The sequence below is a fragment of the Lepus europaeus genome, chromosome 6 (assembly GCF_033115175.1).
Source record: "Lepus europaeus isolate LE1 chromosome 6, mLepTim1.pri, whole genome shotgun sequence".
NCBI lineage: Eukaryota > Metazoa > Chordata > Mammalia > Lagomorpha > Leporidae > Lepus > Lepus europaeus.
The window spans coordinates 96,306,122-96,333,171 of NC_084832.1; the positions used below are offsets into that span (position 1 = coordinate 96,306,122).

Genomic DNA, 27,050 nt, shown 5'->3' on the forward strand with positions numbered 1-27,050 from the left:
ACCTGGTGCCGAACCCAGTGAGGGCGCGGCTGGGGGAGAGATGCTCTTCCAACTGGGTAGGCCGACAGGCGGCACTGCAGAAACTCTGCAGGCCAAGGTCAGGGCTGGGAGCAGCAATGCCTGGACTTGGCTCTGGCCAACGAGTTGAAAAATGGGGATGGCAGTGGGCATGGAGGGGCTGCTGTGTCAATTCCATCTGCCTGGAGGGACAGAACCTGGGGCCTGCAGATCCAAAGGGAAGAGGAGCTCTCTCTTGTCCAGAGGCGAACTCTGTGAGAGAAGACAGGGAGGCAGGGACAGTCTTGGGGCAGGTGACGCTGAGAGGAGACAGAGGGGCTGGTGAGTTACAGACAGCAGCCCCGGGCCTCAGACTTCAGCCCTCGCGCAGGTGTCACCAACTCTTGCATTTCCATATGGGAGAGCACACAGGGCCTCGCTGTCCTCACATGTGCACGTGAGACCCCATTGTCCACCGAGCCCGCTGCTGCACAGAGACTCACAGTCCTGGCTGGGATCCGGCCCCTGTACCTCCCAGCTGTGTGGCCTGGAGCAAGCTACCCTGTCTCTTCTGTGAAACAGGAGTGGCACACACGACCCTCATCACAGTGTCACTGGGACACTCCAGCAAACGCGCCCTAGTTCCCACGACTGCAGCCGCACCACGTCAGCTGTGCACACAACGGCAAAGCCCAGGAAGAGCTCAGACACAGCCTTGCGGGCCCCCGTTCCCCCTGCCCCAGACGTGGGGCTGCGCTGGGCTCCCGGGGCGAGGCCACACTGTCAGTGACATAACCGTTGTTAAAGGAGGCAGCAGCACCAGGTGGCCCTGAAGTGCCCCTGCACCCTGTGGCCTGAGCGTGCCGCTCAGCACAGCAGTGTTGTCCAGGAGAGCAGGAGCTGCGCCCTCTACACCCTTGTTGATTTCCTGTTCTGGGAGAACAGCCCAGATGAGGGAAGATTGGGACAATTTTCCTCTCTTAAGTTGGGTCCATCCCTCCATCCACACACCCGTCCACCCCTCCATCCCTCCATCCACGCATCCATCTGTCCATCCATCCAGCTAATAAACAGTGATTACTCCAAAGCCACATACATTAAATGCTAGAGGCTGAAATAATGAATTGTGCTATGAGACGGGGCAATATGGCGGCGTGGAGCACGGGTGGATGTGTGCATCACACCCCAGCTCCGTCACTGACTGGTGCACGGCCTTGGCATGGGCCACCTAGCTCCTCGATCCATCATTTTGTCTGTCAAATAGGGCTGCCACCTGCTGCGTCTCAAGGCTCTACGGGGACAAGCGAGGTTGACCGCGAGGCGCCTGGCCCGAGTCAGACGCCCAGGACACAGGGACTGGCAGCTGAGCGTGGTGAGAACGCTCAAGGGGTCCAGCAATTCTTACTGCAGCAAGATGGTGGATTCCTGTCACCGTGTTTCATTTCCACTCTGGACAGTCCAGGGTGACAGAGACATCCCAGGACTCCTACCTTTTGCAAAGAGGGGGGTCTCTGGCATCTGAGGTCTTCAGTTTTCCAACAGGGGGTGGCCTTGAACAAGGGAGAGCTGGGGCTTAAGATGAGGAGACCAAGGCCAGAGGCGCTCAGATAAAAGCCGTGGAGGGGTGGGCAGCCTTGTCTGGGCGGAAGAGCCAACTCTGCTCTCTGGGAAGACAGAGACGCGCACATCAGCTGGGAAAAGAGGGAGCCTTTGGAGAGAGCCTGTTGTTGGGTTCCGGAGCAGCTGCACCACGGCGGCCCCCAGGAGTTGGGTGGACCCCTGCGGTGTGCCCGCCGTCTGCACCGGCAGGGGTGCGCTCGCTCACTCCCTCGGCCGCGTGGAGCCGGGGCGGCACCGCACCCCGGCGTGACTTCTGGCTGAGCCACGCTCCGAGTCTCTCTTGCCCGGGGGCCCCAAGGCAAGGCGCCGAGTCGGGGTGCCCGATGGAAAACTACAGCCGGAGGCGCTCGCTCCCCAGCCCGCCCCCGCCGGGGAGTGCCGGCACCCAGAGAGGAAGCTCGCGCGAAGGGAAATTTCCCCTCCTCTCCGCGGCGTCCTTTCCCGCCGCAACACCTGGCCGCAAAGGCATCGTCCTTGTCCTGACCAGGGCCCCCGTGCGGCGAGCCTGCTTCAGTGTGGCCCGGCCCGCCACCCCATGATCTCAGCCAGCCCCCCCCCCCCCCCCCCCGCGCGCTTCCGGAGGAATCCCCGGGCCGGCCACCGAGTCCCCTCCCCGCCCCCAGCCCCTGACCTCCCGAGCAGCCTCTCGCTCCCGCTTTAAAACCCCCACAGCATCCCGGCCAACCAGGTCCTGTGATCCACCTCGGACAGATGGGGAAACTGAGGCTTCCCCGGGAACCCCGGGAGGCGTGGCTGCCACCCTGGGCTAGGAACTTGCCCTAACGATGCCAAGGATAAGGGCGGTGGTTGGGAAATTCTGGAGCCGCACGGGTAGCACCCAGAGCAGGTACTTGGTGGAAAACTCCAGAGTCTGATTCACCCTCCTCCCTGCCCTGGCCTGGCGGCCAGCCCTCCCGCGGCTCAGTGTCCAGCTGGGACTTGGTGGCTGCATCCTCCCAATCGGGTAAGAGGGGCTGCACCTTGCCAGGGTCCTCCCTGGGAGGGGGCTCGCCGGCCAGGGACAAGGGATGAGAAAGAGGGCAGGTGGGGCTGGGATGTGGGTCCCTGAGCCCCTTCCCTTGCCCAAGGGAGCACGGGTCTGGATGGGTGGGAGGGGCCCGGGGACAGCCCGGGGACTTGGCTTCCTGAGGTCGGTGTTGTAATCTTGGTTCACAAACTTTTGGCCTCAGTCCGTTCTGTTGCTTGTGGTGTTTCTGTGTCTTCACTTCCCAGTGCATTCACACACACACACACACACACACTCTGGAGTCCCAGATCAGCTGGGATGAGATTCCACATGGGGAGGAGCAGGAGGGGTGAAGGTGGAGGACGGCTTCCCTTTCAACTCCCGGAAGCCACTTTCCTGGGATTCACCGGAGACCTGATGCACGGGGCTCCGCTGACTGCAGGAGCCTGACTCGGGACGGAGGTGAGCAGGGAACCAGGGGCCAGCTCAGGCTGGGCCATCCTGGGGGGCCAATGGGGGTGAGGGCTGGGAGAGAAGCCCTGGTGGAAGTGGGGGGCCCCACAGCTCCCCTCCCTGGTCGGGACATCAGAGCAGTTCGGGGCTGAGGCCGTGTGGCGAGAAAGGCCACTGTCGCAGTGAGTGGCAGAGGCGGGTGACAGCCGGTGTCCAGCAAGGTGGGAAGTGAGAGGGGGCTGAGAAGCTGGAGTGGTGCTAAAGGCACAGGTCTGCAGTCGGCTATCGCAGGTGCACCTCCTGCCCTCCCTTCGGGGCCTGGCTGGAACCAGTGTCTCCCAGAAGAAGGAAGCAGCCTGGGCCTTGGGTGGGGGAGGCACGGGTGAGCAGGTGTCCCAGGAGGGCCATGAGGCTGCTGGGGGGAGGCGTGGGCCGCCCACGGGGCGTGAGGGAGCGCAGAGGCAGGCAGGCTTTGGTGCCATGCACACAGGTATGTGTGTGCAAAGGAACGTGACGGGAATGGCACTGCGTGTGGAGGGGACTGGGTGTTGGTATGTGGGTGTGGGCCGCTCTGGGGAGGGAAGGAGACTGCGCTGGACCGCCCGCACGTGGGGAGCAGCCCCCAGGGACCTGCATGCCCCTCTGCTAGCCCCTGGCCAGGCTTCTGTCCACACACCCCCGGCTCCTGAAAACTGAGCTGACTTTGTACTTGCTCACTTGGGAAGACTAGATCAGTGGGTCTTTGCTTCTGGAAGGCACTGACGTATGGTGAGGGTCATCCTCTGTCCCCCACTCCCCCCGCCTTGGGTTAGCAAAGCAGGCGGGAAGCCTGGGGACAAGGTGCTGGGGTGGGGGGGCAGAATGGGGGTGGACCCTGGGGGAAGGGAGCCCCAGAAGTCGTCTTGACAGCGGATGACTCCGTTGTCATGGGATTCCTAGCAGCCGGCCACCGTGGCGGTGGTGCGCGCCATCCTTACCTCCACACGGCTCGTTTCGGTGTCCAGCGTCCCTAGCATATTTCTTCCTTGAGTCTGGCTCCAGTCCCTCTTGCTGTGAGGGAAGTCGGTTTCCCTTGAGCCCCCATGGCTCGGGGCCAGCTTTCCCAGTCGTCTGCTCTTGCTTCCTTCTGCCCTTCCGGGTTTTCATCGTTACCAAGGAGTTATGCTCCTCCCATTTAACTTTTTTAGTTTACTTTACAAAAAATGTCAGTGTCAGTTTGTCACTGTGTGTTTTTGTGCTCTGCTTCTCCCTCTCTGATACAGCCTGAGCCCCATGTCCCCGCTCCGGCTCTCCTCGGCTTTCTCTCCACTTCCTCTCCCCTGCAATGGGGTCCCCCTGCCCCCATGCCTCTGCTCTGCCGGTCATCATCATCATCATCATCATCATGGGGAACCCTGTGCTCCGTTCTTGCCCTGGGTCGAGCTCCCCTGTGGCTTGACAAGGCTAGAATTTCTTTTTGACCCCATTCTTCCCTCCCTCTCTCCCCCGGATACCCCTGTTGAGTGGGAGTCATTCTTTCTTCCAGGAACAAGTGAAGCTCAGAGCAGGTGTGCTTTGCCTGAGGTCACACAGCAAGATCCAGCTCCGCCCCTTTTTGTCTTGGTAAGTTTATTCACCATTCACAAGCAGTTTTATTGAGCACCTGCTAGGTGCCAGGTGTTGTTCCCTTAGTCTCTCTGAGCTTCATGTGCTCAAGCATAAAGTGGAGCTAAAGGTAGTACCTACTGCAAAGACTGTGCCATCTAGCACAGCATATGAAGAAATATGTGTTCTTAGCATGGTGCTTACTCAACTGCTAACCTACAATTATTTATTATTACTGTGAACTTTGAGTTAGGTCTGGTCTAGAACTTGAGTTTCCTGTCTGGTGCTCTATCACCCATGTTCATTCATTTGCTTGCCAATGATTCTGGGGTCACTGCTCCGGGTGCCCCAGTCCCGATTCCGTAGTAATATCCATGTTGGGGTTCAGGTGTCTCCAGCTTTTCCCCGGAGCCCAAACCTCTTGCTGGGTCTCCAACCCTGGAGCTGTCTTTCCTCCTCTCCATCTCCCTCCTCCCTTAGATCAGAGGTTCAAGGCCTTTGCTCTCCACTGGGTGACTTTCTCCTGGTCTTCCCTCCTAGCCTGAGCTGGCATAAGAAGTCCCAAGTAGGTCCCCATACAGGAATTCCACCCGGACACACTTTCCCCCTTCCTGGGGTAACCTGAGCACTCCAAGTCACCTTCAAAAATTTCCATCACCCTCAAGGGCTCCCGCCCACGCCTCTCTAATTGACTGGGGCTTGGGCTGTTGCCTGGGTTGAAAGGACCAACAAATAAACACAGACTCTTCCTTCATACAGGGAATCCTGTGTTTCTCAGAGCCCCTGGTAGGCCTGGTCACTTTGATCCCCCCCAGCGGCCCCCGGAAGTAAGGGTGGTGCCTTGGGGAGACTTCCTCCACAGCCAGGGCACCCCTCCTGCAAGCCCTGGACACTAAGGCCGAGGTGGCCTCAAGCTGTTTGTCCAAGGGGGAGGGGAGAAGGCAAATACCATCCAACGTGACAGGGCTGCACTGTCGCCTGGCAACTGACAAACTGGTGGGGGGGGGGGACAGAGTGAAACTCCGTGACCTGTGTCATTTTTCTGGAGGTCCAGGGAGCTTTGAGCCCTTTAGGAGGGCAAAGGCAAGGGCAAGGGCAGTGACCTGTCCTGGTGTGCATGCCCTACTTTTGTGGGGCCCTGTCATTTGGTCATCGCAGGTGGGAGTGGTAGTGTCATGTTTTCTCAGGACAGAGGTGGCTGAGAGCAGAGGAGCCAGGGTTCCCTCGAAGATCTGTGCCTGGCCCTGGGGCCAAGCCCGGTGCTCCTGTGGCCTTGTGCAGAGGCCCCACCTTCTCCTCCCCGCCCAATCAGATGCGAGAGCTCCCAGGCTGCCCTGTTTACCCTGAGTCTGTCGATTGCCCGGCACAGGGGTGAGCACACAGCTGGCCAGCAGCGTGCTGTGCTGTGCAGTCACCTCGGCCACCCCGACAGCCTTCAATCCCCTTGACCTGGAGGCCACAGGTCCCCTGGAGTGGTGTTTGGCTGTGAAGGTCAAAGGGGACTTGAAGTAAGGGCCCCACCCTGGCTGTTTCATCCCAGTTGTGCTCTTCATCAACTGTCGGCCTGGATTTTTCCATCTGAAAAGTCAGCAGGGGGTTGTGATGCAGCGGCTTGTGACGTTGCCGTGCCACATCAGAGCGCCAGTTTGAGACCTGGGTGCTCCGCATCTCATCCGGCTCCCTGCTAATGGGCCCGGGGAGGTAGCGGAAGATGGCCCAAGTGCTGGGGCCCCTGCACCCACGTGGCCACTTCCAGGCTCCTTGGCTTCAGCTTGGTCCAACCCTAGCAGCCATCTGGGGAGTGAACCAGCCAATGGAAGATTCTCTCTCTGTCTCTGTCTCTCCCTCTCTCTCTATGGCTGTGCCTTTCAAATAAATAAATACATAAATCTACCTTCCAAAAATATCGGCTAAGACCGGCTCCCCGTTTGCTGTGGGAGTCAGGGGAGCTGAGTGCAACTTGAGGTGTGAGTGCTGTGGAGACTCTGGGGAGACACGCCGGGTCGCAGCCGCAGAGGTTACAGCGGGAACAGGAGGGCCGGGCGCGTGTCGCGGTCACAGCTCATCCCTCTCCTTCCCCCAGGCTCTGCCCCTCCCTGCGGGGCTTCCCAGTCCATCCTGGGGCCATGGACACAAAGCTGGCAGTCCACGAGGATGCGCCTCCCCTGGTCTCCTGGGTCCCCGAGGAGGGCGAGAAACTGGACCAGGAAGGCGAGGACCAGGTGAAGGATCGGGGCCAATGGACCAACAAGATGGAGTTTGTGCTGTCAGTGGCCGGGGAGATCATTGGGCTGGGCAATGTCTGGAGGTTTCCTTATCTCTGCTACAAAAATGGAGGTGGTGAGTTCACTCGGAGGTAGGCGTGGTGGCTGGGCCCCTCCTGCCCGGGCAGTGTGGTGGAGCGGAAGGGGGGCAGGCGCTGGAGTTGGAGGCAGGCCCGGCTCCACCCCCAGCCTCGGGGCCACTCTGTGAAGTGGGGATGTTGGCAAACAGGGCTGTGCTGAGCTTGAAGGAGGCAGCGGGCAGGGCCAGTTTTATTTGCAAAGCATGCATTTACTTAATTTGAGGGACAGCAAGAAAACCAGAGATAGAGTGCAAGATAGCAAGCGCCACCGTCCACTGGTTCGCTCCCCAAATACCCACGACCACAAGGGCTGGGCCAGGCTGCTAGCCAGGCGCCTGGAACTCAGTCTGGGTCTCCCACGTGAGTGGCAGGGCCTCAGCTACCAGAGCCATTGTCCGTCTGTTGCCTCCCAGCGGTTGCGTTAGCAAGAACCTGGAATCAGGAGCAGAGCGGGGCCTGAAGCCAGCGCTCTGATATTAGCTGTAGGCTTCCCAGGTGGCATCTTTTTTTTTTGACAGGCAGAGTGGACAGTGAGAGAGAGAGAGACAGAGAGAATGGTCTTCCTTTTGCCGTTGGTTCACCCTCCAATGACTGTCGCAGCTGGCGCGCTGCGGCCAGTGCATCGCGCTGATCCGAAGCTGAGAGCCAAGTACTTCTCCTGGTCTCCCATGTGGGTGCAGGGCCCAAGGACTTGGGCCATCCTCCACTGCACTCCCAGGCCACAGCAGAGAGCTGGCTTGGAAGAGGGGCAACCAGGACAGAATCCGGCACCCCGACTGGGACTAGAACCTGGTGTGCCAGCGCCGCAGGCGAAGATTAGCCTAGTGAGCCACAGCGCCGGCCCCTAGGTGGCATCTTGATCACTGCTATGCTAAAACACCCAGCCCAGAATCTGAGTTTTTGATAAGCTGGTTCTTTAAGACAGAGACAGAGATGAGGAGAGAGAGATAGATAGGTCTTCCATCCTCTAGTTCACTCCCCAGTTGTACACAAATGTTAGGTCATAGAATTGATTCATTCAACTAATATCACTTCAGGCCTACTGTGTGCCAGACACTATTGCAGAGACGCACAGAATGCACTCCAGATGCTGTGTTCTGACGGAGGGGCAGATTTCAAATGAGGGACACATGTGGCAGGTCAGATGTGGCGAGTGGAGCAGAGGAAAGCAGGGGAGATAGGTGAACAGGAAGGTGATACGTGAGCAGGGATCTGGGGGAGGTGAAGGAGCGAGTCTCCCAACAGCCAGAACAGCGAGTGCAAAGGTCCTGGGGTGAGGGTGCAGCTGGCCTGCTTGCAGGGGCCGAGTGGCTAGAGTGGAAAGGCAGGAGTGCTGTCAGGGGCAGGCAGGCAGCACAGCTTGTGCCTTGGCCCTGAGTGGGATGGCAGCCGTGAAGACTTGTTGTCTGAGAAATGATGTCTGCAGACTGAAGAAACATACTTTCTTGTTTTTAAAGATTCATTTTATTTATTTGTAAGGCAGAGTTACAGGGGTGGGGGGGGAGGGAGAGAGAGAGAGAGAGGAAGGAGAGAGATAGATCTTCCATCCTCTGTTCACTCCCCAAATGGCTGAAACAGCCAAGGCTAGGCTAGGCCAAAGCCAGGAGCCAGGAGCTTCTGCCAAGTCTCTGATGTTGGTGCAAGGGCTCAAGGACTTGGGCCATCCTCTGCTGCATTCCCAGGCTCATTGGCAGGGAGCTGGATCAGAAGTGGAGCAGCTGTGACTTGAACTGATGCCCGTATGGGATGCTAGTATTGAAGGTGGCAGCTTAACCCATTATGCCACAATGCTGGCCTCAAGAAACATATTTTTATTATTATTGTTTGGCAGTGGTAGCAAAAATTAGCAGAGTCAGGGTGTGGAGGTGTCAGATAATAATTATTATCATTATTTATTTTTTAATCTATTTGACAGTTAGAGTTATAGTGAGAGAGAGAGAGAGACAGAGAGAAAGGTCTTCCTTCCATTGGTTCACCCCCCCAAATGGCCACTACAGCCGGAACTGTGCCAATCCAAAGCCAGGAGCCAGGTACTTCTTCCTGGTCTCCCATGCGGGTGCAGGGCCCAAGCACTTGGGCCATACTCCACTGCCTTCCTGGGCCATAGCAGAGAGCTCGACCGGAAGAGGAGCAGCCAGGACTAGAACCGGTGCCCATATGGGATGCCGGCGCCACAGGCAGAGGATTAACCAAGTGAGCCATGGTGCCGGCCCCTCTTCTGGGTCTTCCACATGGGTGCAGGGGCCCGAGCACCTGAGCCATCCTCTGCTGCTTTCCCAGGTGCGTTAGTAGGGATCTAGATTGGAAATGGAACAGCTGGGACTTGAACCAGCATCCAAGTGGGATGCTGGAGCTGCAGGTGGCGACTTTACTCACTATGCCACAGTGCCAGCCTGTTATTATTTTTTATGTGTGAAATTCAATGGATTTTAGTATATTCACAAAATTGGGCAACTATCACCACAATCAATTTTAGTACATTTTCATTATCCAAAGAGGAAAATTCAGTATCCATCAGCCATCACTCCCTAATCTCCCACCTCAGCCCCAGGCCTTGGCATCCACCAAGCTGCCGCCTGTCTCTGGATCAACCCATTTGGAATATCTCATATAGGCAGAATTGCTCAGTATGTCGTTCTTTGCGATGGAGCAAATTTGTATTTGCCTTCGGGGAAATGATTTTTATTCTTCTGGTGGAAAAGAAAATAATAACTATTAGAAACACTCCCATTTGGAAATAAACACTGTTTAGAAAATCCTTCTCCAGGTGCCAGCTTTGTGGAGTAGCGGGTAAAGCCACCGACTGCAGTGCCGGCATCCCATATGGGCGCCTGTTCGAGACCCGACTGCTTCACTTCCAATCCAGTTCCCTGCTAATGTGCCTGGGAAAGCAGTAGAAGATGGCCCAAGTGGTTGGGCCCCTGCACCTGCCATGGGAGACCCAGAAGAAGCTCCTGACTCCTGGCTTCGGATCAACCCAGCTCTGGCCATTGTATCTATCTGGGGACTGAACCAGAGGATAGAAGACCTCTCTCTTGGCCTTTGCCTCTCTGTTACTGTGCCTTTCAAATAAGTATCTTTATGTTGTGGTTCATCCACAAGCTGCCAGACTCAGTGAGTACAAAGACATGGAAATGAGGTTGCTCTGTGGGTCAGGGCTGTGGTGCCGTGGCTACGCAGGAGACCAGTACAACATGGACATTAGGGAGGCAATCAGAGGGGGCCAGGCTGGGAATGTGGGTCCATCGCAAGCCACACAGGCTACTGGAGCCAGGGCAAGTGTTAGCCCTCATGTTGCAGAGCAGGACCTGCCCAGAACCACGGTGGCGGAGGATGGCAGGGGCTCCTGGCACCCAGGCTGCCTAGGCCCCACCACCCTGCATGCACCCCACTGCTCCACCTGAATGGGGCCTCGGGCTCCAGCAGTGTCCACCCTGCCTCTGCCCTGCCAGTGGTTTCTTCTTCTTGTAAAGAAAAAAAAAAAATGTATAATGGATACAGAGGGGGAGATACAGAGGGGGAGTTCCGACTTGGTTCCCTCTCCAAGTGCCTGCAGTGGTCCCCAGCTGGGCGGAAGCCAGGAGCCAGGAACTCAATCCAGGTCTCTGACATGGGTGGCAGGAACCAGATGATGCCCAGAGATCATATTAGCAGCAAACTGGAAGCAGGATCCGGAGTCAGGAACCAAACCTTTAAAAAAAAATCCTCTCTGTATGACTGACAGTATGGAGCACGTGCAAATGCCGTGCAAATGGCCCTGCTCCTGTACTGCTGAGGGGGCGAGGATGTGAGCAGCACAGAGGCAGTGGCTGGCGGACTGTTCTCTACCTGTGATGGGCTGAACCGGCAGGGGCAGAGCCGTGGACACGGAGGGCTGACTCTGCTGCCATCCGGGGTCTTTCATTTGTCTTTAACGCAAGAGGGCTGAAGCAGTCTGGGATTCCGGTCTGGGGTCGTTGGTCTTTGGTGATCTAGGAAGGCAGAAAAGCGAGGAGATGAGTTTCCCAACAGCCTGGGAAGAGATTGAAGAGGGACCAGGACATCACAGACGAACCCAAGGGTCCCTGTTTTGTGGTGATAGGGCTCCTCTTAAGCTAATCATACACCCTGATGAGCAGCTAAATACGGTCTTTAGTAAAACATGCAGGGAAACTGTTAGTTAATAAACACAGTTCTATAGAGAAAAATCGTTCACAAGAGACAAAAGAAAAAAGCAGTTGTACGGTCGTTGGTCTCAGTAGGTCTTTGACAGAGAGGAGCCGCTGAGGCAGGTCAGCTTCAGGGCTAGACAAGAGCCCATCCTGAGATCCTTTGTTGGCACGGAGACACTGGTGTGACTTAGAGCCGAGGGGGTGGGGGAGGCTTTACACTTGGCACAAGCGCCAATCACAGTGCCTGCATAGACCCCCGTGTCCACAGCCTGGCCACGCACCGAGGCCACTGCGGATGAGGCTGGAGCCCAAAGCAAGGGTTCTGGTAGGTTCAAAGGAGAGGGGGCCTCAGGGGTGGGCACCCCTGCCCCTGATCTGGAACCCCTCGGGGGCCCGGGACTGCTGCTGCTGGGTCAGGGTGGCCCCGGACTGAGGTCAGCCCGTCTTGTGTGGGACACAAGTTCACATGCCAGGGGGTAGGACAGAAGCTGGTGGGGAAGGGTCCCGTGGGCCTCGTGCCCCTGCCCCCCAGACTTCCTGTGACGGGCCCTGTGGGGGAGGCCCTTCTCCTGGGCACTGTCCACGCGAGGCAAGGCCTTCCAGGCAGTGTTTGCCGATGCTGCAGTCTTGCCCAGGTGGGAAAGGCAGAGGTGGGGTTCGAAGGAGCCCCAGGACTCTGCGGAGGGCTCCTGGCTGTGGTGCCTCCCGGGGCTCCAGAAGACACAGGCCCTTGTCCTTTTCTTGCACAGAGGCCAGCGCAGAGTACAGAGGGGGACAAGCGTTTTGAAGGGCGATTTGGAAATATGCGTCAGTGACCTTAAAACTGCATTCCCCGAAGGCGGCAACCCGCGCTCCACCAGCGCATGCGCGGCCGGAGCTGCTGTGGGGCCGGAGCACAGCGCGATGCTGGCAGTGGCGCGGGTGACCTCGCGGGGCACGAATGCTGCAGGCTTCCCCCGACGTGAGGTCCCCGGAATAGGACAGTCACGCCGGCAGAGAGGAGAGCCGGGGCTGCTCACATGTAACGTGTGCAGAGTCGCAGTTCGCATGGTGGCAGTGTTCTCGGGGTGGGTGACAGTGCCGGCTGAGCAAAATCTAGAACCCATGTAATGCCAGCGAACTCTACACTTCCAGATGGTTGTAGTGGCCTGCTGGCCCCTGCCCCCAAATGTACACACCCCCTGCTTCAGCAAGTCCTCTACTGGAAATTTGTGCTAAGGAGTAAGCTAGCCAGACCACCAAGATGTGGGCACTGGTCTCACGTGGCAGGGTTTCTCATGAAGCTGCCAGAATGCCCAGCGACAAGGGACTTTAGAAATACACCAGGAAGGAGGGTGAACCAACGGCAAAAGGAAGACCTTTCTCTCTGTCTCTCTCTCACTGTCCACTCTGCCTGTCAAAAAAAAAAAAAAAAAAAAAAAAAAAAAAAAAAAAAAAGAAATACACCAGGATAGATGCATAAGGTGGAATGGAAAATGATATAGGTATATATGTATTGCTATAAAGAAGTTCACAATATAAATCGTTAAAAAGATTATTTATTTATTTGAAAGGCAGAGCTACAGAGAAAGAAGGAGACAGAATGAGAGCGAGAGCAAGAGCGAGATCTTCCATTTGCTGGTTCACTCATGGTTGCAAATGGCCGAGAATGGATCAGGCCGTGGCAAGGAGCCCTGAACTCCATCTGAGTCTCCCACGTGAATGGCAGGGCTTGGGCCATCCTCTGCTGCTTTCTTAGGCACATTAGCCAAGGCTCAAACTCGTACTCCGCTATGGGATGCTGGCTGCACAGGTGGCGGCTTAGCCCACTGTGCCCTAGCCCTGGCCCCACAGTATAAATTGTAAATGGTTATCAAATAACACAGGAGCGGGAGACATATGTGCTTAGAAGGGATCTGGAAGGACATAGCAGGCTTCTTTCTTTCCCTCTGGACTTCCTACCTGTTCTACAAAGTAAGAGGATCACCTTCAGGGGTGTAAGGTTGGGTTTAAGAGCAGAGGCTCGGGACCAGACCGAGGGGGTTGTGCCAGTTCCCTCATGTGTGCTTCTGTTTTTGCATATTTAAATTGGTCTCAGTTTTCTCATCTGTAAGATGGGGATCCCGTGGTCCCTACCCCGTGGGAGGCTGCTTTGGGGGGGGGGGTGCTGAAGCTGGTGACTCTGTCAGTACCCACTCAGCGCCAAGGCTGCTCTGTGGTGAACAGTGAGGCGCTCACCTGCGGCTGGATTTCTGGGCGAAGCGCGTGCCTGGATGGTGTGCTCAGAGCCATGGGATGTTCCTGCTCTGCCCTCGGATAATCTGCCTGGTGGCTCTCGGCCTGGCCTTTCGAAATTATTAGAGAGAAAACCATGCTTCCAAGGTCTGTGTGTTGGTTTGTGGTCCTCTAACGTGTCGTAAATTTGATAATTTCACAAACATCTCGAGTTCTACAGAACACATGTATGGGTTCCGGAAATAATACATGGATTATACCCACAAAGCTCACCATGAAAAAGAAACGGTGCATGTGCTGGGGACCGACTCCTTAATTTCCACTCTTACCTTCAATGCTCTGTCCCGTCCCATGAAGGGCTCAGGCCACAAAGCTGCCACCCCTATCTGCCTGACACCCCTAGCTGATGTGGGCCTGTGGGAGGCACAGGAAGTTGAGGGGTTGGGGTGCTGGAGGGTGGCTCTCTGGGTGGGCTGAAGGGGGAAGGAGCAAGGGTTGGCTCAGCCTCTGCCCTCTCTTTTGCAGGAGCCTTCTTCGTCCCCTACTTTATCTTCTTCTTCAGCTGTGGCATCCCGGTGTTCTTCCTGGAGGTGGCGCTGGGTCAGTACACGAGCCAGGGGAGTGTCACAGCCTGGAAAAAGATCTGCCCTCTCTTCCAGGGTGAGTGGCCTTCCTCTCCATGGGGCCGTCGACCCCCCTTGCTGAACTGTTCACCCTCCTACTTGCGCACCCACTCTCATCCTGGGCAAAATGCATAATCAGGCCTGGTGGCGCCAGCTCTTTCAAGTCTTGGAGGAAGCAAGAAAAAAAATCATAGAGAATTGCAAGTAGCAAATCAGGTGCAGGGTTTTGGAGAGGGCCCTGCAAGGGAGGCCCGTGACTTCATGTTCAGTAACCTCACGGGGAATGCGTTTCTGGGTATGTGGCCTGGTCCCGGCAGGCCTCCAGAGTTTGCGGGGTCTTCGAGAAGGCCATGCAGAACGCGCATGCCGAGAGAACGTGCGCGGATTTCAGACACGTTTGCCTTTGAACTCTGTCCTCCCTGAGTGCTGAGAACGTCCCTGTGCACTGGTGACGATCACGATGGGGGGCGCTCCAGCATCTCTTGAGCCCTGCTGCGTGTCAGGGCCCAGGTGAGCACTGGGCACGCGTCTCCTGTCAATCCTCCGAAAACCCCAGCGACCCCTGATCTCAAGATAAGGCAAGCGAGGTCACTCAGCCTGCCCCTGAGCGGGAGGCTGGTCCTCCGCCCTCCTGCTGGACTGTGCCAGAGACAGTCCCGGCTTCTGCCTCCTTGGATCGCTTGGGATGTGTGAGCAGGCTGGGGTGCCCTTCCCCCACCTCTCTAGTTGACTGGACTGATCCCCTGGGGCCCAGTGGGAAGCATTTCCTTGTGCATTTGAGATGGTGAGCAGACCCCTGCCTTCACGCCAGTCCCTTAGGGGCTTAGGGACTACGCTATCCAGGGACTCCCATCCCTTGGGCAAGGGGCCTAACCAGCAGGCTGGATGGTGGTGAGTAGGTGGCTCCCATGTGGGTTCTTTCGAGGCAGGACCAGTTTGGTGCTGGGACAGCTTGAAGCTTGGCTCACCCTGGGTGCTGCGTGTGTCGGCTGGGGGTCTGCTGGGGACCTGTGAGAGTGTCAGCGCCCTGTGCCCTGCGCCCAGTCCCCAAGTCTGAGGCGTTCTCCAGCGAGGCCTTGTCCTCCAATGTCCATAGGCCTCCATTAAACAGTTGGGAAGCTTCCCAGGATGGTGGGGACGGGACGGGCTCTCACTAGGATCCTGTCCCACGGGACTGACAGCTGAGCGGCAACTTGCCACTTTTTGACTGTGACACGATTCCACTTTGCAGAACACGTGTGCCCCAGGAGACTGCGTGTCCCCGCCAACCCAGAGAGTCCGCGTTGGTGTCAGAGGTGGTGTGGGGCTCTGCTTAGACCCCGGAGCCCCGGGCCTGGGGGCTTCTGCCTCATCCTGTCTGCCTTGTGTTCTGGCTCTTACGCTGAGACCGGGTGCCCTGCATCCCTCCTGCTTAGCCCTGTATTCTGCCTGTCTCCTTTATTTGACATGATAGTAATAGGTTAAAGGTAACAGAAAAAAATACTTGAAAAAGTGTGCTGAAATCCCATGACCTAGCAAACCGCTTGTGGAGTTTTGGGGGAAGACCCTTGCGGGAGCTTGCGCATGTGCATTCAAGGATATGTCACCAAAGAAGAACGTGTAGGGAGCTGTTCTGTCACCTGCCTCTCTCGCTTAGAATAAGTGTGCTGAAAATGGCTTTTCACATCTATACAGTAATCCTACTAGTTTGCTCTGTGGAGCCCCCAGAACCCTCGTAGCCTGTGGTTTCTCTGTGCCTGTTATTTTTGGCTAATGTGACTCCTCTGGTTTGTCTTCTTGCTACCACCCAACCCTGGAAGGCATCGGGCTAGCATCCGTGGTCATTGAGTCCTATCTGAACGTCTACTACATCATCATCCTCGCCTGGGCCCTCTTCTACCTGTTCAGCTCCTTCACCTCTGAGCTGCCCTGGACCACCTGCACCAACTCCTGGAACACAGGTAAGCCGCCCCCTCCAGGCTGGGCCATGCTGGCCGGTGACAGAGCACGTGGCAGAACTGGCCTGAAAGCCAAGCCAGGTGGGCTCCGTGCCAGTTCTGTTGGCTGTTCCTTGTGTGGGTTGGCCGCTAGGCGAGCCCAGTAGGGTTGCGGGAACGTAGTGGGCCTGTAGCGCCCAATGGCAAGGGGTTATCACCACTCATGCATTTAACAAATGTTCACTGGGCACCTGCTGTGTGCCAGGTCTGCTGCTGAACAAGAGTCACGTGGTCCCAGCGTTGGGGAGCTCGTAGTGCAGTGGTAGAAACACATGTGTGAACCAGCCACAACTTACCCTGGGCGAAATTCACAGTGTGGCAGTTGTAGCCAAGGGAGGGGCAGGCTCCCTGTGCAGCCTGCAGAGGAGTCTCCCATGTCCGCTTCATGCCAAGCACAGGGCCAAGGGAGGCGCGTGGGGCTGTGAAGTCTGGGTTGGGCCTGGAGTTGGCAGGGTGGTCACAGGAGCAGCCGGGCTCTCTGGGAACTAGAGTAGCTGTGTGAGGGAGTGTGGGGGTGGGGAGAGGAGATCTGGTCCAGGGCACCCTGGGACGGGGAGGGTGGGGACCACCAGGCTGCAGGGCCAGAGGGCAGCTCTCCCCGTCTTGTCCCCCACTGGTCTGTCCCCTGCCTTGTCCTCTACAGAGTACTGCCAGCACTCTCTGAACCACTCGGGAGCCGGCACAGGGAGCTCCACTGAGAACTTCACCTCACCCGTCATGGAGTTCTGGGAGTACGTGTGCGCCTGGGGCCCCAAGCAGGGGGACTTTGGGTGGCTGAGCCGTGCAATCTAAATGTCTAGGGTGCAAGGTTAAGGCTGGCTATGCAACACTTTGTAGCAGTTGCTCCCTTCCCACGCCTCCCTCCGATCCCACCCACCACAGAGCGGTGAGGGGCACTCTGGCACCCTCCACACTTGTCCACCCACCCCAAACCCACGCGTGCCCACTAGACTCGTGCTTGTGCCTCCTAATCATGTTCTCATGTCCGTCCATGCCCTCACATCCACCCTCACCCCCACACTCACACCACACAAGGGTACCCCAAAACTTCATGGAAAATGGAATTAACAGATAAGTTTATTTTGGTGCAGAAAATTTTGAAATTTTGAAAAAACTGATGTGTATAGTCTTTTTTCATAACAAGCATTTTCTATGAACTCTTTTGAAGAAACCTTGTCTGCACGCATTTCAAAATTTTTTTCACCAAAACTTTTATAACTAAAAATTTTGTATTTATTTAAGTTATCTGAAAGGCGGACAGAGGTCTCTCTCATCTGCTGGTTCAGTCTGCAAATGCCCAGGAGCCCGGAACTCCACTGGGGTCTCTCCTTTGGGTGCACTTACCCAGCACTTGAGCCATCACTGTTGCCTCCCAGGGTCTTTATTTAGAAGGAAGCTGGCATCAGGAGCAGAGCTGGGTTGAACCCAGGCCCTCCAAAATGGGGTGCAGGAGTCCCAAGTGGCGTCTTACCTGCTGCCCACTTCTACACTTTCCCTAAATGGCGTTTCCCATACGTCCTTTGAGGTCCCCAGTACGCCCCTTCATACCTCCCTCTCCACCCTCACCTCTGTCTTTGTCTCTGGACAGCAGAGAGATCTGGTGAGTTGGAAAACAGGATCCCTTTGGGACAGCCAAGAGCATACAGATGTGGTGGGAATGGGGCTGTGAGGAAGGAGTGGGGTGGGGTGGGGAAGAGCTGCGACTGGAGCTCGGTGGGGGCAGCTAAGGGTCGGGAGACTGGAAGACAAGGTGGGTTGTGCCCTTTGCCTTGCCCCCGGTGCTCAACTCTGCCCCATCCGTCAGGAGACGGGTGCTGGGCATCACGGCAGGCATCCATGACCTGGGGGCCCTGCGCTGGGAGCTGGCCCTGTGCCTCCTGCTCGCCTGGATCATCTGCTACTTCTGCATCTGGAAGGGCGTCAAGTACACGGGCAAGGTGAGGAGCGCTGCCCCCCCCTCCACCCCGGAGCTCTCTGGGAACGCCTGGGGTGCAGAGGTGGGGAAAGGCATGGTGGGGCTTGGCTCCACACAATGGAAGACTGTCCACATGGCTTTGAGAGACCTGTTTGCATGAGTGATACTCAGCAAAACAGGAGATACAGAAGTCCCAGTGCTGGAGCTGATCCCCACGTGCACCATCAGGGTGACCTGCTAATGCTGTGGACTTCTGCCGTGCTGCTTCTGGTTTCCGTCATACACAGGACCTTGCCTGTGTGTCTGTGGACTAGCTTAAAGCATCCAACAGCGCACGAAGGCCGTTTGCAGGACGAAGCAGCAAACAGAACTGTCTTTGACGTGGCGAATTTCCCATCAGAGCGCACGTTCGAGCCAGGAGGGAACACTGGTGGGCTTGTTAGGGAAGCCTCAGGTGGCACAGTTGTTTCCCGCCCTTGCCTTGTGCTTTATTAAAAGCCAGGACTGAACAGAGCCCTGGCTTCTCTGATGAACTGACCATTTAGGCTGCTCTCCAAGCAGCCTCCCGGGCCTGTGGATTGTTGCAATCGTAGCAATCACAGTCATGATAAAAGTGGCCATTGTGGTAATAATAGCAGAGAAGGGTGGCCACCTGGGGCCAGGAGCCGGCTTGCCTGGGGCAGAGTGAAAACACCCTTTGTGTGTGTGTGCAGGACCTGGGCTGTCAGGCAGCCGTTGCTGTCCCAGCTGTAAGCCTGGAAAAGTACAGTCTAAATTTCCCAGCAAATTCTTGAACAAGTCTGACCCCTCCCCTGGTGAGGGGCAGGCCCACCCTTGCCAGGGTACAGTGGGCCGGGGGGACCTGGGGGGAGCTGCCAGGATAGGGGATTGAGGGAGACCGGATTCTGGGTTTTAAACAGTCTGTGAAAGGCTATCGGCTGGAGACGGGCACCCCTCCTGTGCCTGTCCCCGCCCCCGTCCCCCGCTGATGTCCATCTCACACTCTGCGGGGGAGCAAGACAGCTGGAATGTGCAGAGGCAGAGGTGGAAGGTCCCCGGTGCCTATCCTCCGGCGGCCCCGAGGGAGCTCAGTGCAGCTGGGGCTGCCTGGGTCGGGGTCCCCACCAGCAGTGACCTTGCCCCCCCCCCCCGCCCAGGTTGTTTATTTCACGGCCACGTTTCCCTACCTGATGCTGGTCATCCTGCTGATCCGAGGCGTGACGCTTCCCGGAGCCTACCAGGGCATCGTCTATTACCTGAAGCCGGATTTGCTGCGCCTCAAGGACCCCCAGGTGGGTGCCACCCCCCCCCCCCCCCCCAGGCCTCACCTTCCCAGGGCTGCCACTGTGCTTCCAGGGGTTCTAAAGCACCCGATGCCCACTGCAGAAAACCAGGGAACGTGTGAGAGAACGCTAAGGAACTAAAAATCTCATGTAATCCCACCTCTGGGACATAGTCTCTGTTGGCATTTAGTATATTTCCGTCCAAAAGACAGAGACAGGGAGTGACAGAGACAGAGAGGTCTTCTGTCCGCTGTTTCACTCCCCAAATGGCTGCAACAGCCAGAACTGGACCAATCTGAAACCAGGAGCCAGGAGTTTCCTCCAGGTCTCTCTCGTGGGTGCTGGGGCCTGAGCACTTGGACCATCTTTCACTGCTTTCCCAGGCCATTAGCAGGGAGCCGGATAGGAAGAGGAGCAGCCGGGCTGTGAACCGGAGCCCATATGGGATGCCGGCGCCGCCACAGGCAGAGAGGCTTAGCCCACTATACCACAGCACCAGCCCCTGTTAGATATCCTTTCTGCTTGTTGCCTGCAATGGCTGGGACTGGACCGGGCTGGGGCTGAATCTGGGAGCCAGGAACTGAATCCAAGTCTCCCACTCACTCACTTGAGCCATCGCTGCTGCCCGCCAGGGTCTGCATTAGCAGGAGGTGGGAGTCAGGAGCTGGAGGTGGTGTTGAGCTCATGTGCTCTGATAAGGGATGGGCATCTATTTTTTTAAAGATTGACTTAGTGATTTGAGAGAGTTACAGAGAGACAGAGGCAGAGGCAGAGAGAGATTGTCCACCCACTGATTTACTCCCCAAATGGCTGCAATGGCCAGGGCTGGGCTGGGCCAAAGCAGGGAGACAGCAGCTTCTTCCAGGTCTCCCGTGTGGGTGGCAGAGGTCCAAACACTTGGGCCATCCTCCACTGCTTCCCCAGGTGCATTAACAGAGAGCTGGATTGAAAGTGGAGCAGCTGGGACTCGAACTGGTGCCCAAATGGAGGATGCTGGTGTCGCGGACTGTGGCTTAACCCGCTGCGCCACTGTGCTGGCCTCTAATTATCTTTTACTGAGAGTCGGGTTGACTGCCTCCCATGTTTATGGGGCTGTTTGCATCTCCTCCAGGACTCCTTGGAACACACATTTTTTTTTTGTCCCCCTGCTCACATCTTGGTATTTTTCTTTGTGTTTTCATGAAGTGTCCTCTGTGCCCCAGGCGACAGCAGCCTCCAGGCACTAGCTGAGTGCGAGCAAGCGGCTCTCGGCTGTGCCCTGCTCCCCGGGGCACAGCCATGGTGTGCAGACTCGCTGGAGGCATTCGAGGGGCACCAGTGTTGGGGGGGTTACCAGTTGCAAACGTGCCCTGCCTGGGGGAGGGTCGCTATGGGAACAGGGACGGCCCCACTCATGAGAGGGAAGCCGAGTGTGACGCTCACGGTGGGGTGACGGCTGGGCATCCCTGGTCTCCCTGGTCAGGTCCTGGGGCTCCCTCCCGCCCTCCGTCGACAACATTCTTGGGGTCTCCCGTAGGTGTGGATGGACGCGGGCACCCAGATCTTCTTCTCCTTCGCCATCTGCCAGGGCTGCCTGACGGCCCTGGGCAGCTACAACAAGTACCACAACAACTGCTACCGGTGAGCGCCGGCTGTGCTGGGGGCCCCGGGCCTCCCTGGGAGCTGAGGAGGGCAGGGCCCCGGGCTGGGCCTGGGACCTAGGCTGACAGTCACTGGTGTATTATCAGGGAGGCTTTTTTTTTTTTTTTTTTTTTTAAGATTTATCTATTTGAAAGGCAGGGTAACAGAAAGAGAGAGAGAGAGAGAGGTCTGCTGGTTCACTCCCCATAAGGCCACCATGGCTGGGGCTGGGCCGGGCCAAAACCAGGAGCCTGGAACTCCCTCTAGAATCCTCACATGGGTGGCAGGTGCCCAAGCACTTGGGCCATCTTCCGCTGCTTTCCCAGATGCATTAGCAGGGAGCTGGCTGGGATGGGAACAGGTGCTCATTGGGGATGCTGGAGTCACCGGGGCAGCTGCACCTGGTGTGCCACAGCTCTGCCCAGGCAGGGAGGCAAGAGGCCTGTCGGACTGACACTAGGTTCACTCCCCAGACTGAAGTTCTTTCTTGCTCCCTTTTCTCGCTCGCCTGCCCCCCTTCCCCTCCTGGTGCCCGGGCCCTGGGCTCGGTCTCCCCCCACTCCCCTCCCCCCTTCACTCCCTGTCCTCCTCACCCCCCTCCTTCCTCCTCCTTGTCTGCACCCCCCAGGGACTCCATCGCCCTCTGCTTCCTGAACAGCGCCACCAGCTTCATGGCCGGATTCGTCGTGTTCTCCGTCCTGGGCTTCATGTCCCAGGAGCAGGGGGTGCCCATTTCCGAGGTGGCCGAGTCAGGTGGGTGCTGTGCTGTGTGGGGCCTGCCGGGAGCGGGAGGTGGAGCGCCCGGAGTCCTGGGCAGTTCCAAGAACCAGGGCAGGGCGCGTGGACGGGGGTGGCCCATGGTTGCCCCGTGGGCGGGTGCACGGAAGGAGCAGAGCAGTGGGTGGAAGCCCTCTGCCCACACGTGCGTGTGTGTGGACCCGCATGCACACGGCGCCTGGGAGAGGCCCCGAGCCCACCCGACTGTGCTGTGTGTGCCCGGCAGGTCCTGGCCTGGCCTTCATCGCGTTCCCCAAGGCCGTGACCATGATGCCCTTGTCCCAGCTGTGGTCCTGCCTGTTCTTCATCATGCTCATATTCCTCGGGCTCGACAGTCAGGTGCAGCCCCCCCGCTCCGCCCTGCCTCCGTGACCCCTTCCCGGCCTCTGCCTGGCCTGGCAGCTGGGACCGCCTCCCGCACGCCCCTTCCCCTGACCACGAATCGTGCCCTCTGGTGCCCAGGGCTTTTGCTTGGGGTGGGGTGGGTGGCACGGGCCCCGGGCCCCTCTGAGAAGAGGCTGGGTGCTGTTGTCCCCACACTGCTCCAGCTGCCCAGCCCCACAGCCCGCTGGCCTTGGGGACAGATTGTTCCCCTGCAGCCCTCTCTGATGGGACACTTTGTGGCCCACGGCCCTCCCGTCCTGCACCCCAGGGCACCAGGGTGGGTGAAGGGAGGAGGGGCGGGCGCGTGCCCCTCTCACCTGGCCCGTCCCTTCCTGGCCCACAGTTTGTCTGCATGGAGTGCCTGGTGACAGCCTCCGTGGACATGTTCCCCAGGCAGCTGCGCAAGAGAGGGCGGCGTGAGCTCCTCATCCTGGCCATCGCGGTTGTGTGCTACCTGCTAGGGCTCCTGCTGGTCACCGAGGTGAGTGGGCTGGTGGCTGCACACGGAGGCACACTCTCTGCTGAGTGGGGGTGGTGACCTCGGCCCTTCCTCCCTCCCTGTGACTACTCAGAATCTCTTCACTTGGATCTCCTTTGGTTGAAGTGACAGAAACCAAGCGTGGCTTAAGCAGGAGGGGAATTGATTGGGTCGAGTAACAGATAAGTCTAGAGATATAGGTTTCAGGCATGGCTGGATCCAGCAGCTCAGATGCCATTGGCAGGAAGGCCCCTGTCTTCCTGTAAGTTTGTGGCCAGGCAGGGTTCCTTCCTGTGAGATGAGGTGGCTCCTGCAGCGTCGGGCTCATCTTTCTAACCGCAGACGGAAGAGAGGGCCTTCTCCCAAGTGCAGCTTGGAGCAGGGAGTGGGACACCCCGAACTAAAAGAGGCAGAGGAAGGTGCTGCCAACTTCCAGAAGGTGGGGTGCTGGGCACATAAGGCAACGTCTGTCCAGCACAGCCGGGCAGGGTGGCGCCCCAAGCAGGTGTCTGTGGCCTGGCGGAGGGCCCGAGGTGTCAGCTCCGCGCCCTGTCCGCAGGGTGGGATGTACATCTTCCAGCTGTTCGATTACTACGCTTGCAGTGGGATATGCTTGCTCTTCCTCTCCGTGTTCGAGGTGGTCTCCATCAGCTGGGTGTACGGTGAGTGGGGGGCATCTGGGGGCGGGTTGAGAGCCCCCGGGGCCTGACGGAGGGTGGGGCTGCTCTCCGTGTGTCCTAGTGTGACGGTAGCTGCCTCACACCTGGGACACATGGCAGGCCAGGGCAGGCAGCGCGTGGGAGGGTGACAGCTGACGTCCTTGACTGCCGTGCCCGAGAACCGCGAGGCGGAGAAACTTGGATGTGTTGGGCTGGTGCTGTGGCCTCACACACACACACACACGCACACACACATGCCATCTGCACAGCCTCCCTTCACAGGGCAGGGCAGGGGAGGCTTGGGCAGGTTGGGTCTCCTGCCGCAGCCAGTAGGGGCGGGAGCTGTCATCGACCGTACCCCCCGGGCTCCACTGCTCCAGGTCCTGTTCTTTTGCTAGCCCAAGCCTTCCTCCCCAGTGCCCTTCTCTCTCCTTGGAGCTGTCTTTTACCTTCTCCCACTACCGACGCCCCACGTGGCTGATAAACCTCTGTGTGTTCCCCCTGCCCAGCAGCGGCTGCTTTCTAACCTTGGGTTCCTGAGGGTGGGGTCCCCTGTGAGCGTGGGGTTGGGGCGCTGAGCCTCCTGGCAGTGGCTCCTCCCTTCTGACCAGCCTGGCTCTGCCTAGAGCCTGGGCACACGTGGAGAGGGCAAGCAAAGCCAAGGTGAGCCGGGCCTCCCTGGGGGACCCAGGTGGAGCTCCCTGGCTCTCTGAATCTGGGCTGCTGCCTCACGGGTCCCCAGGGCCTGGTGGGTTTCCCCTGGCCAGTTTACTGCTTCAACCTGAACCACACCTTTGTGGTTGGGGACGCAGAGCTCTGGGATCTCACAGTCTCCCCTCCCACCTGTCAGGGGCGGATCGTTTCTATGACAACATCCAGGACATGATTGGCTACCGGCCCTGGCCCCTGGTGAAGATCTCCTGGCTGTTTCTGACCCCTGGACTTTGCCTGGTATGTGCCCACCCAGCTGCCACCTGCTGCCGCTGCCCTGGACTTGCGGGGGTGCGCGGGGTGGGGGGTGGGGGCGGCGCCGCTGACTTCCGTGGCTGGTCCACTCCCCTACAGCCGGTGTTTCGTCACTGCCACCGTCTGTTCCAGTTCCTGCTCCCTGCCTTTCGCTGCCCTGTGTCCCAGCTCTCCGTCTCTGTGTGCCCCAGTGCCGGTGGGAGTGGGTGGGGGCCCCTGGTGTCCTCTGTGCGGGGCTCCTGCGGCACCCGTGGCCTCTGACCCGCTGGGCACCCCTCTCCCCAGGCCACTTTCCTCTTCTCCTTGAGCAAGTACAGCCCTCTCCGATACAACAACATCTACGTGTACCCCGCCTGGGGCTACTGCGTCGGCTGGTTCTTGGCGTTCTCCTCCATGGCCTGCGTCCCGCTCTGCATCGTCGTCTCCCTCCTGAAGACCCAGGGTTCCTTCACGAAGGTAGGTGGCCGGGGGAGTGACCCATGAGAGGAGGGCCCGGGGAGCCCACACACACTCACAGTGTGGGGCAGCTCTTTTGCCACTTGGACTCAAAGATTTTTGAAGACTGGTCCGATGGCTTCATTTTCAGATTTTTTTTAATAAAATTTCTCCTTGTTTCAAGCTTGTCTCTTTGGGAAAAAAAAATGCAGGCATTTATTTGAAAAGGGGCAGGAGAAAGAGAGAGAGTGAACTCCCCCTACCATCCGCCAGTTCACTCTCCGTATGTCTGTAAAAGCCAGGGCTGAGGCAGGCTGAACCTGGAGATGAGGATTCAAACCCAGGTCTCCCGTGTGGGTGGCAGGGTCTGCTGCCCCAGGCAGTGCGTTAGAGGGAAGCTGGAACTGGGAGTGCAGCAAGGATGCAAACCCGGTGCTGGTGTCCCGAGCGGCAGCCTCACTGCCGTACCTAGTGCCCACCCATCACGGCTCTCACGAGTCCTGGGGCTCTGGCCGTGCGCTGGCGTCCGGCGGGTCGCCTGGTGGGAAGACCCAGGGCAGACTGCCAAAGGGCTGAACGGAAATGAAGTCACCAGCAGGCACGCGAGGGTGTCTGGACGCGGAAGCCTGTAAGCACAGAGTTGTCGCTCTCGGAGAGGGGACCACCAGTTAGCACAGCGCACGCCACACACAGATTCCTCCTGCTGAGAGTCCCTGGAGGGAGCAGAGCCTGTGACCCACAGACAGCGCCTCTGCAGAGTTCTCTCTGGCCTACGAGTAAGAGGAAGTGCAGGCCACAGCAGTACAAGCAGAGACCTATTTGTTTGCTGCTATCAAGATCAGAGAGGCTGCAGGCATCGGATGTGGCTGCTTAACGAGGCCGTTAGGGCCCAAACTCTTCCTATATTTCTGTGCCTCCACCTGCCGTCTTTTCAGCATTGTGCTTATCTCCCTCATGGTTGCAGCAAGGCTGCCGTGATCCCAGTCAACACATCTGCACTCAAGAAGGGAGGAGGAGGGGCCGGTGCTGTGAAATTGGGGCCAGTGCTGCGGCATAGTGGGTAAAGCCGCTGCCTGTGGTGCCAGCATCCCATATGGGCGCCAGTTGGAGCCCTGGCTGCTCCACTCCCCATCCAGCTCTCTGTTGTGGCCTGGGAAAGCAGTAGAAGATGGCCCAAGTCCTTGGACCCCTGCACCCACGTGGGAGACCCAGAAGAAGCTCCTGGCTCCTGGCTTCATATTGGAGCAGCTCTGGCTGTTGCAGCCATCTGGGGAGTGAACCAGTGGATGGAAGACCTCTCTCTTGTGCTCTCTCTCTGCCTCTGCCTTCTGTAACTCTGCCTTTCAAGCAAATAAATAAAATCTAATAAAAAAAGAAGGGAGGAGGAGATGGTACCAATGACAACAATAGCAATGGAGATGGTACTGCTAATAATGAGAAAAACCAGTAGACACTAATGTAGCACAGGATGGTTGGTCCTGATGTTATCAAAAACAGGTTATCTATTTGTCACTTACTCTGGGCCAGACACTGTTTCATGCAGTGTGTTCTATTATACTTTTTAAAGTAAAGATTTATTTATTTATTTGAAAGGCAGAGTTACAGAGAGGGAGAGACAGAGACAGAGAGATCATGCATCCACTGGCTCATTTCCCGGATGGCCGCAACAGTCAGGGCTGGACCAGGCTGAAGCTCCATCCGGGTGTCCCACGTGGGTGTAGGAGCTTCCACTGCTTTTCCAGGTGCATCAGCAGGGAGCCGGATCGGAAGCGGAGCAGCCGGGGTTTGAACTGGTGTTCTTGGGATGCCGGCATTGTAGGCGTCAGCTCAACCTGCTGCAGCACCATGCTGGCCCCTAATATGCTCTTTTTAAGATGAGGAAATGGAGAGGAATACATGAACAGAGGGTTCAGTGGGTTGCCTCAGGTTGCACAGGCACCCAGACAGTTCACGTTCTTAATCACCATGTCATGGCCTCTCTTCAAATCCTTGTTCGCTTATCCACTTGCATTGTCTCGAGCTGCCCCTGTGTGCCTGGCTCTGGCTGGGTCCTGGGGTTGCATATTTGAGGCTCCATCTTGGTGTCTTCTCTCCACAGCGCCTCCGACAGCTCATCACCCCCGACCCCAGCCTGCCACAGCCCACGCAGCAGCTGAGTCTGGACAGCGGCCCCAGCCAGGACTGCAGGCCGTCCCCAGCAAAGGAGGGCCTCATCGCCGTGGAGAAGGAGACTCACTTGTAGGACCTGGCCAGAGGCCGGGTGGTCCCTGAGCCAGGAACTTAGGTCAGGGCCACCCTGCGCCCCTGGGGACAGCTGCTGCCTCCGTTTCCCCAGCACAGCCTCTCAGACAAGCTCTGGGGCGCCCCCTGCAGACGGCCGCTTGTAGACCTTGAGGTCCTTCCTGACGGTCCAGGCAGCCCCACCACCGGCCATCCTGCTTGTAACCCACTGCCCCGACTGCATGGATGAGAAACCAAGGACCCAAGAGACACAGTGACGTTTTCAGTCAGGGACAGGACCCGCCCCGGCCCCCTGTGCTGAAGCGGGTGGCACTGCTATTACACCCTCCTGCCTTAGCTAACAAATGTGTGGATCTCCTGCCA

The 27,050-nt window shown here is 57.9% G+C and overlaps 1 protein-coding gene across 3 annotated transcripts; it reads left to right on the forward strand.

The window, feature by feature from the left end:
* The first annotated feature begins 2,393 nt into the window (after positions 1-2,393).
* Positions 2,394-27,050, forward strand: LOC133761798 (sodium- and chloride-dependent betaine transporter). 3 transcript variants are annotated; one of them, XM_062194643.1, is made up of 16 exons: positions 2,394-2,581; positions 4,563-4,639; positions 6,705-6,961; positions 13,856-13,990; positions 15,753-15,893; positions 16,573-16,660; positions 17,734-17,866; positions 19,002-19,136; positions 20,644-20,747; positions 21,376-21,500; positions 21,751-21,863; positions 22,252-22,389; positions 22,946-23,048; positions 23,896-23,996; positions 24,297-24,467; positions 26,545-27,050. In XM_062194643.1, the coding sequence occupies exons 3-16, from the start codon at positions 6,748-6,750 to the stop codon at positions 26,686-26,688; spliced, it is 1,845 nt and encodes a 614-aa protein (XP_062050627.1). In that variant the 5' UTR covers positions 2,394-2,581; positions 4,563-4,639; positions 6,705-6,747; the 3' UTR covers positions 26,689-27,050. The 3 variants fall into 3 exon arrangements, with proteins under 3 accessions (XP_062050627.1, XP_062050626.1, XP_062050628.1); XM_062194642.1 differs by lacking the exon at positions 2,394-2,581 and adding an exon at positions 2,832-3,046; XM_062194644.1 differs by lacking the exons at positions 2,394-2,581; positions 4,563-4,639 and adding an exon at positions 2,832-3,046.